We start from the raw sequence: 10,651 nt of genomic DNA on the forward strand, positions 1-10,651 counted from the left end.
TAGAATCCGATGCGACTCGAACCCGGGCTGCTTGGTTGGAAGCCAGCGGCCCATTCCACTGGGTTGCCACCGCAGTGGCATGTTTGACAATGGTTTAAAATATCAAAAAAATAGGAGAGATTGTTTAGAGCATTGGATGTTGTATCAAAGTTTTTTTTTTTCTTACTCATCTAAACTCACACCTATTGTATCATGTGGCATTCTAACCTTCTTACAGACCTCCCACTCCTTCCACCTGCACTCCTCAGTTCAAGGCCATCATTGAGGGCACGCCTAAGATCAGAGATCAAGCTTGGTTGTAGAGGCTATTATACCATGAAATGTAGTGAGGATCTGCTGTGCATTATAATGAACTTTTGAGAACTTGGACTAAGTTTGCCATTGCCAAGCCTGAAAACTGGGTTGCCTATATCTCTCCTTCCCTCCCTATCCACCCTCGGCTTTCTTCTCCTGCCCTCCTCAAATTTCTCCCCTCTTGTCCTTTAGAGGATTTTGGATTCTGTGTTGCTGATAAGCCCTTTTCGATGTAGCTGACTGCTGTGTAAACACTTTTTTTCCTCCTCTTGTTTGGATCATACATTTTTCTTCATCTTTGCCACCTTTTGATTCTACAAAGTCTTATTGTGGTTATGTCAAATTAAGTAGCCTTTTGATTCGCTTGATGGCAGTGGCCCGAACAGCAGGAATGACAAGATTTATATGTATTCAAGGATCATGTTAACAGTGAAAGAAATGTTTGTTTCCACTGTACAATAGAAAACACATGCCATACTCATTGATGAGTTTGATGGCGAAACTACATACTGCAGCTAGGATGAAGGAAAATGCTTCTATGGCCAGTTGATGCAACCTAAGTCATATAACTACAAAGTATTTAGTATTTCCATATCTGAATTTAAATTATTATTTTCTTACATTTTGGCTGATGCGATGACCATGGAAAAAACTATTGCGATATCAGTTGCTGCACTTCTGGATACAATCATTTGGTTTTGCAGAAAACTCTCTACTGTTCTCATCATAGTTTAGTATTGTAGGACCTCTCAATATCTGAGGAAAGAAAACACCAAAAAACCAAAAAGTGAGCTAAAATAGTGGTGGAAGAAGGTGAACAGTCATATTGCTGTTTGTTGTATTCTTCTTTTTTCTTTAAAAAAAAAAAAATTTCCTTTTACTTTCACTACTGAAAATTGGAATAATTGGGATTCCTCAAGGAGGAGAAACTGCTCTTAGACCAATACAACCAGCTGGCCTCATCATCTCTACAATTCCTTTCTGTCATTTTGAAACAGGATACCGCCGCTGAAATATTGGTTATCCCACAATCCTGAACTGAAAACAAACGCAATTCCTATTTCCATAATTCCGAGAACAATTAATTCTCATATACATTTTCAAATGGCTAACATAAACAAGCAAGAACTGCAGCAGAGAGATCTCCATGCATATCTATAATGGGGAATTTTAAAAGAAAATCCCTCCAACAGTACATACAGTCATCAATATCTACAAGCAGTTGATATGGCCGGTAACCCAGAGTGATCAACATTTTTAGGGATTGCTCACCAGTCCTCTAAGAATATAGCTTTAAGCTGTTGCTCATTTAAGGCACATGGTAGCATCATTTGCCAGATAGGATGGGTATGGAATGGAAAAGGTGAAAATTAGTCTCTTCTGATCTCTCTCTCTCTCTCTCTCAAAAAAAAAAAAAAAAAAAAAAAAAAAAAAGTAAAAGAACAGAAAAGAAAAGAGAGTAAGATGGAGTCACTCATCTGATGAGCAGTGAAGTTCGTTGATTATAATTTCTTCCTTAGTTTTAGTGCTCCGCAGTTCTCTAAATCCACCCCCTTATTCATGTGGCATTCCATCCTTCTCCCTACCCTCCCAATCCTTGAATTAAAACCTCCTCATCACTTCCAGCCAATTCAATCGTGACTAGATACATAAGCTTGCTATTGAGAACAATGTAATTAGAGTCGAGCTCGATTGTAGGGGCTATTACAAACCTTTTGTCTTAACCAGCCTATCAACATGCTCGAAGAGTCCACAGGGCTTCCTTGGTTTCCTGTTTGCTGATTGGCTGTACTATGAGTGGAGCAGGTGCTTGGTTTGCCAACTCTTGATACAATTTGACAGCGAAAAAGACTGTATAATCTAGGTAGGGGTGGTTCAAGACACTAACAAAGAGCACAAGGATTACCAACTCATTTACATTCTAGTGTCGGTTTGTTTGGTCGTGTGACCAGCATGATGAACCTGTAATGCTTCTGCACATGAAGAAAGAAGATTCAGTTATTGAACTAGTTGATACTTTACGAGCATTGACCCTTTTGCATTATATTCCATTCATCATCACAAAAACAAGTCTAATTCTATGTTGTTATATCAACAACTTGACAAGACCTTCAAGTTTTATCACAAGTTTATAATCTAAAAGGTGCATATGAGACTCAAGCATTAAATTTAATTTCTTATCAAGATATAAGATAGCAAAAATTTACAACTGCAAGTGTTTCCCTCATGTTATGACAATGTTTATAGGCTAAAAGATCCAAATTGAGCATGAACTAGGCAATAAAATCACAACCCTCTCTCCAACAGTCAAGTTTCAAGTTGAAACCTGAGAGATTTTTCCACATGTATCTAGACCTTGGTTAGACTTAGGAAGATTGATTCAATAAAGAAGATGAGTGTAGATGAAGTATCGCACGCCTTTCCAATCGATTAAGGCCATGGATATTGCTTCAACCTACTTAGTGAAGTAGTTTGTAGTAGTGGTAACAAAATAGTGATTGTTGGAGAGGCATGGATGAAATCCCCATGAGTATGACACTCCTTACACCTACGCACAAACTCTATGCTATTCTTCTCCCCTTCCCCATAGTAAGCCAGCCAATAATACCCTAATCTAAGAAGTTCTCTTAGGTAGTGCATGTCCATTAATGTGACCATCGTATGCTCCTGCATGAGTTTCATGAATGGTTTGTTGGGCCGTGTCGTCACATCTAAGGTTGGTTCTATCGAAGGATCTATGGTACAACACATTTTCTGGAACAACAAATCCACTTCGTGGGACATAGTCTTTTTGGTTTTAGAACAAAAGTTTAGGTAATTCCACCAGGTGGATCTTCCCTTCCTTTGCAGAGAGAGAAAGAGGAAATGAATGACTAGTTTTATACTAAGCTTAAAAAGGAAATTGGTAGACAGCATATTAGACAGCTCAATCCATTTGATTTTTGATATTTACATTCCTTTATTAATATTTAACTTATTAGTATGTTACTTATTTCCATCAAATACACAGTACATAGCAGGTGCAAATAATAGAAGCTATATCTCACTCTCTACTGAAAAAAGAGTGCATAGGGGGTTTTATACAAGCAACTTTGAACGCAGACCATGATTGGTTTTTTACTAGTCATGCCAGAGTTCAGCAAATAAACTTTCAAATTTATTCTTTGCCAAGCACTCTAGGAACAATAAAACCACACATTGATTCACATATACCACTCAGTTTTCAAGTAGATAGGTAGGTCTTTTTCTAATTATTTACAGATATCCGTTCTTCCCGATTTAGAATCCAAACTTGTAGGTGCCTCCTCTCCTTGTTACAGCTCCAACACCAGATCTACAGCGGAGGGTCAAAGAGCAGAACATATAAGACATACATCAGTAGTCTCTCAAACAGAATGCCAAGCCAGAAAGTAATGTTACTGATATTTTTCATGAAATGTGTTGCTGACAAAAATATCCATCATTTACTCATGGTTTACCTATGAAAAAATAATTCCTCTTAATTACTGTTTGATTTGCAGGCCAGAGAAAACTCAAATTATTGATATATGAACTCACTTAATCAAGCAAAACTCTTGGACTTATCAAATTGGTAGGCAATCAGTCTTAAGAGAGATATTAAAAGTTGTTCTCAAGAATAAGATTTTAAATTCAAAGTAACATATCAATCATCATTTTCGATCATTTTAAATCAAGAGACAGCATGCAAGTAAAGAGAGAAAAAGAAAAAAAGGCCTACCTCTGAAAAGATCATGGTTCTGCCCAAATGAAATGGTTCTTTTATAAGATTTATTCAGGCACAACAGGGTTACAAATAGATGATGAGTTACAGGATGACACTTAGTATATGCCTGTAATCTCAGCCGAAGAATTCTTTAGCATGTGGTTGAGTCCTAGATGGTGTGGTCATCAATGTCTATAGGTGCAATGCACCTAAATATCTAGTGTGAATAATTATGTGCAATGTGAAGCAAATAATGAAATGAAGGCAATTTGTGCATGGTAAGATAATAAACTAGTGATAACAAGAAGAACTAGTTCATTATTTCAGTCTACATGGCCTAGCGTCACAGTTGAGTGGACACTGAAGTGCTAAACCTATGGCCAGCTATATCATAAGTAATCATTTGGGATCAAAATGTTGGACCAGTTCTCAGTACTATGTCATGCATTTTGATCATGCTATGAAGGCTCACTTACAGTCTGCATCGGTCTTGATCCAGTGCTCACGGTTGCCATTAGAGTCGCTTCCACAGAGCACAAGAGACGAGGAATTAGAGCAAAACTTGGATTTGGGAATGCCTTCCTTTCTGCAAGCACCCTTGGCAGCAGTCATCGCAGCGCCCCTAGTACCATTAAAGTCATTACCCCCACCTCGATGCATGCAGTCACTGCCATTTTTCTTGCCTGGCCATGCAGGTTTCTTAGCTGCAGCAGTGTTCTCAGGATGAACTTTTCGATGGAAGATTTGCAGGATCTGTGACATGAAAAGCTTAATTCATGAGACTGAGCTGTGAAATCTTCTTTAGAATTTGAGAGAGAAGCAAAGTATGGCTTATGATATATAGCTACAAGAAGCTGTCTTAAAAACCATATTACATTGATAAACCATTAGATCAGTTCCTTCTTTGAGACTTATAGGATGGATTAGAAGGTAAACATGATTGTAGAATGGCTTAGAAGGTGCACTTCTTTTAATTTCTTTGGGATAACTTCATCTACTAAGTTGAAGCTGGTTAGTGTCTTTGTTAGCATCAAGTGAAACCACAATTAGGGCTGTAAACATTTAAGTGAAACCAGTGGTGACTCAGATTTTTAAGTCTAATTGGGCCTGAAATCTAGAAAGCCTGGATATGTTCAGGCTGGGCTCAGACTTAAGCTACATGGTGAAAAACATGAAATGGGCCTGATTGAGGACAACACCAACATGACAAAAGACCATAGAGAAACCAAAGGAAAGCAGGTTGGAGCTTTAGATCATCCGTATCTTTGTTACCCACCATGCGCATCTAATCTATTAACCATGTCGATCACGAGATAACAGTTGCTTCCACAATTTAGGTACATATCTAGGTTGTCTGAGAGACAGTCTGCTCTTCTCAAGGAACAAGGCTGCCTATTAGATTTGGATCTATCATCTGCGTTAGTCTTGTAAAACCTAAGGGCAGAAATGCTTTCGTGGTTTAATCTATTTAATTTGATTAAATTCATTGTAGATCGGGATAGGTCATTGGTTAAAAAAAAAAAAGTTTTGATTTAAATTTTTGAATTGTTTAGTAAAATATAGGATTCAAATTAATAATTTTTTTACATATCTTATATTTGGCTTGGCCGAACCAGATTACAATCTGGCATTTAAATTGACAATAACAGTTTGGATGTCTACGATCGAGAAGATAGTTTTGATCATAAGAAATTATTAGTTAAATTATTCTATCATATGAATTTTAGATCATCTAATAAAAAATTATCATATTATTTATTATTAAAAAATATATATAATTAATTAAATTTAATTAAAAATATTGAATTAAAAAAATATTATTAATCATAGTTACCTAGTCGATAATCTTTGTTATTTTGAATAAAAAAATTTATATTTTTTGAATGATATGATGACTTTTTTATTAGATGGTAAAAAATTATGGTGATAAGATAGTTCTAACCAATAATATTTTTAAATCCATCCCCAAATAAAACAAAGTTTGCCAACATGACTTGCATTAAGAGAAAATTTTCCATGCAATGATCGAGCGGTGTGTTCGGTATTAGGTCAGATGATAAAGCCACCTTTCACCTCACCATCAATCAATCAAGGTGCACGAATTGTTGCGTGGATGATCCTTTGGGCAGACATGATTAGACATTTGAGTGGTTGAGTCCACTAATCACACGGCGGAGATTGGGCCGTGTGTCTGGAATCTTATGATATGTGATGTTTTCCGTGCCACCATAATTAATAAAGTGTAGGACAAAAGACCAACAATGCAAGGAACCACAAGTACAGCAAGCCCACGGCACTTCAACTATGGGATGCAAATGACCTCTAAAAGATATGGACGAGAAAGAAAGAGTGAAACTTGTCATCGTCCGACTACAACTAGTACAACTTCAGGAAAACTTTTCACCCTTTTTTCCCCATCATACAATTAAAGCAAAGAATACGAAAAAAAAATGTAACAATCATTATTTCTCATTATTTGTCGTTATTTTTCATTATATTAGGATGTTATAATATAAATAATAACAATTATTTTTATCCGCAGTTTCTTCAAAATTTTAAATTTCAACTTTTTTAATTTTTTTTTCAAAAATATTCTCCAAAAATATATTATTTTATTAATAAAAATAAAAATATAAAATATTTTTTATTATAATACTATTATAATTGCTACTATATTGTCTATTATTTTAACATCAAAAAATTGAATAGTTATATAATTTATCTTGATTAGGGATATAACAAGATAATGTAGTATTTGAGACCTTGATAAATAGCAACATAAAAAGTGGGACATTACCCTTGTTACCCTAGCTTTTATCAAAGCGATGACCCCTCCTAAATAGTAAGATAACATTTAAAAAAAAAAAAAAAAACTATAGACATGAAAGGCATTGATGGATGCTTCACGCGCCAAATAGGGAATAGTTCAAGTGGCTTCTGTTTTTTCTTCTACTGGGAGGTGCTAGATCATCATCTTCAGTATCTTTGAATTATTATGGCTATGCTATGTTTAAGATATCTATCAGCTAATAAGGCATGGATAAGTATGCTAGCTAGGCAAACTAGCCATAGCCCATTGGCTGCTGTCTCTATTGGGAAAGAGATTCTTATTTGAGTCTTAAATAGCTGTTTTATACAAGTATTTAACTCCAATAATTATAAAGTAATAATAATTAATCTCAAAATATTGGAAAATGTGTTAGATAAATCCAGCACGATATGTTTTACATTTGTTCTAGTGTAAATTAGAAGAGGCTTGACTTGACCTAAGTTAGGCATGGATCTTGCAGAATTGAACATCAGGTGGAGTTGAATGGATACAATAAAATCCAGTGGCAATTACTTCAAAGATCTTGGATTGTTTCTAAAAATATAGACTTGAAGCTAAGCAAGTTATGCAACAACTATGCTAGATCTTATCCACTTGCAGCTCATAGCATGTTGTAGTTAGGCTCTTTTGAAGAAAGGCAGAAAATATTGATGTCTCATAAAAGGAAAAATAAATGGTGGCTTATGGAGCTACCTTGGGCTGGACTCGGTTTCAACTATCTTATGCATAGGGTAGATCAAATCCTTTCTATCCAGTTCCAAGGTTAATAACAAAAGAATATTGATTGATGTTTCACTAGTTTATATATATATATATATATATATATGATAAAACATGCTCGCTAGACTCTAAACCATATGACCACATGATATAGAAGGCCACATGCTATGAAACAAATTTTGGAGGTTAGTTCAATTCAAAAATAATTATCTGTGGATAATTTCTTTACCCTATTAAAAGATGCAATGAACATTAATACTTCTCTAGCCACAAATTCTAAGGCTATGATTTCTCACCACATATATTGTTAGATAATTATCATAAGAAACAAAAAGTCATATGATTGCTATCCTGCTGTAAATACTTTTGGGCATCTTGTATCCAAAAAATTGAGAAAATTTGAGACAAGTGTGTCAAGAGGTTTGATAATTTTACATAACTCCAAAGCAAGTAAAATCAATACCCAACTCAAATCCATACTTTGTCTTGTAACGGACTAGGGTCTAAAATTCATCTCAAATATTTAATTCAAACAAATTCTAATTTCAACATCTATGGTAATTGCAACAAGTTTTTTTCTTTTTTTTTTTTTTGGGTATTATTGATGTGGCTTTATGTGTGTAAAAGTGTAACTAAAATTACTCAAAACCCATTTCCAAAATTTAATTCATATATCAGTTTTTTTTAATTTAACCATTTGTAAATAGATGATTTTCATTAAATCAAAAGCAACGGGCATTCTCTTTTCTCTTATAAGATATCACCATTTTTGAAAGATACAATCAATCTTCTTCCTTAGGGCAAACACCAACCCACACACTTTCTTTAATTTAATTATCCTTAAATTTACCTAATGCATTTGCATCAATGCTTAGCATTTTTAATATATAGAATAAAATATCCAAACAATATAATCTAATTAGGCTGTTACAAATAATACAGCGGACAGCCTTTCACAAAATCATTGAATCACGGCACGTCAAGGAAGGTAATTAGAAGCACTGTCTGGCACGTGTCGAGCAATATATACGCCGAAAATGCTGTCTGCTGTTTGTTGAAACAGCCAACAATCGGAGAAAAAAGATTTATTTTTTTTGGCCCAAACGCAAGGGTCTATAAGATGGACGGTAGTGATGCACACGATCCTCACCTTTTGGAACTTGGTCTCCGCCGACGTCTCTCCTGGACCACCGCCAGAGACTCGAGATCCCCGACGCTTCAGCTTCTTCATCAGGTGCATACCCGCCGTCGATCTCCCTTCCCCATCGCAGGCGGCGCCTCCGGCCACCGTCGCCTCCTCCCTCTTCCCGCCACCCTCCTCCGCGATCCGGCTCCTCATAAACAGCTCCCCCAGCGAGGCCCTCCTCTCCTTCCGCCCGCCGGTTGCCGGCGTCGTCTCTGCGATCTCGATCGGAGATCCGAAGAGGAATCCTTGGAGGGGACACGCCGCCGATCCGGCACTAACATGGCTGGGCCGGGCGGAGGAGAGGCGGTCGCCGGCGGCCGCCGCGGCGGCGGCCTTCTCCGCTTCCACCGCCAGGACCTTTTCCAGCTCTGCGTTCACGACCATCAGATCCGTCTCCGTCGTCGCCTCCGCCCGTTTCTCCGCGATCGCCTCCACAATCGCCGCCGCCCCGAACGCAGGCGTCACCGCCCCCTCCTCCTCCGCCGTCGCCTCCTCCTCGTCGATCGGCCCCGCTCCAATCCCTAGGGTCCCGATGGCGAGAAGACCACCGAAGAGCTCCTCCATCGTCGCATCCCCTCCTCCTCCGCCGCCGGTACCGCCGTCTTGGACGAACTCCGCCGCCGCCGGGAGGCGGAGGCTCCGCGACGGGACAGCGTTGAGGTGGCGGCGGCGGCGGAGGTGCTCCTCCTCCAGCGACGGCCCCCCGGAGAGGCAGTTGCACGTGCCGCCTAGGATCCACGCCGGCCCAAATTAGCAAACCCCGATATGAATAACTGCACGCGCGCGCGTGCTGTACGATGTACCCGAGGGTACATTTTTGGATCGCTGAAGCTCCAGCAAGACAACTAAACGGTAAAGAGAGGGAGGATAGTCTGCGTACCGCCCGGGAAGTCTTTGAACACATCGCCGCTGTTCTGCCGGAACTTGCGGTGCAACCAACTCAGCAGCTAACATGGTAGTATTTTGTACCAAAAATTAATCATCGCTTAGCTTTACATCAAAACCTAAGTAAAAGAGTACCAACTAAAAAAATAATGAGGGAGGGAGAGGAAGAGGGAGGGAACTTGGTGGAAGTGGCATTAAAAGAGCTAACCTTCATCTTTGAGAGACTTCAATCCAGGAGAGAATGAGAGCTAGAGAGTGAAGAGAATGTTAGATGGACAGGGGTGGGAGAAATAATAAAGTGGAGAAGGGAAGTGGAAGTGGGAGAAGGGATTGAGAGAGAAGAGGTGTTTGAAGGAGGGTGGGTAGAGGGAAACGTAGAGAAGGATACAAAGACGGGGGTTTAGACCTGGCTAAAGATCCAATCATGTGTCCAAATTGGAGGGGTGGTTGTGCCTTCCATGTTGAAGGGGGACAGGGCGGTGCAAAATGTGTCCCGGCATGCATTGTGGCCCTACATTGTACACGTGTGCGTGCATGGTGGGCATGGGCCAAGAATGGTAAGGATAGGCAAGATGAATTATATTATAAGGTAGGTCATGGTGACATGCAAGTCTTTTTGAGTTTTCAACTTCAAACATGCCTAAAAGTGAAGAATCTTTCAACTTTGGGGAGATACTCCTTTGAGTCCATAGTTGTGGTTTTGTAATGTAATGACGTTGGAGTTGCTTGGTAAGAACATTAAAATCTATGCCCTTTGTAGCTTCATTAATTAATTAAGTAGTAGTTGGTGTTTGTAGCATTTGCATGTAGTTGACTTGCATGTTATGACTTTTGACGATTCGTTAAGTTGCATGGTTTAATAGGGACACTACATTTTGGTTTGCTCAAAGGAGTTACCTGGACATAAATATATATAGTAATAAGTACAGTAGCTAATCCTTTCTTCTGAGAAATTATGATTATAGTAACTGATCAAAGTTTGGATTTTGCATTTAGAGCAGCAGAGGTTGCA

The 10,651-nt window shown here is 38.5% G+C and overlaps 1 protein-coding gene across 2 annotated transcripts; it reads right to left on the reverse strand.

Annotated features, from left to right (window-relative positions):
* Positions 1-1,969: 1,969 nt before the first annotated feature.
* On the reverse strand, positions 1,970-10,001 carry LOC105038820 (protein LAZY 1). Of its 2 annotated transcripts, none has more exons than XM_073261137.1 (5): positions 9,848-10,001; positions 9,635-9,701; positions 8,719-9,482; positions 4,495-4,771; positions 1,970-2,267 (listed from the first exon to the last, which is right to left on the reverse strand). In XM_073261137.1, coding segments are annotated over exons 1-5 (1,116 nt in total). In that variant the 5' UTR covers positions 9,854-10,001; the 3' UTR covers positions 1,970-2,265. The 2 variants fall into 2 exon arrangements, with proteins under 2 accessions (XP_073117238.1, XP_010913028.2); XM_010914726.4 differs by lacking the exon at positions 1,970-2,267 and adding an exon at positions 3,322-3,628 and having other exon boundaries at positions 9,848-9,992.
* Between the last annotated feature and the right edge of the window lie 650 nt (positions 10,002-10,651).

This window comes from Elaeis guineensis, chromosome 1 (assembly GCF_000442705.2).
Source record: "Elaeis guineensis isolate ETL-2024a chromosome 1, EG11, whole genome shotgun sequence".
NCBI lineage: Eukaryota > Viridiplantae > Streptophyta > Magnoliopsida > Arecales > Arecaceae > Elaeis > Elaeis guineensis.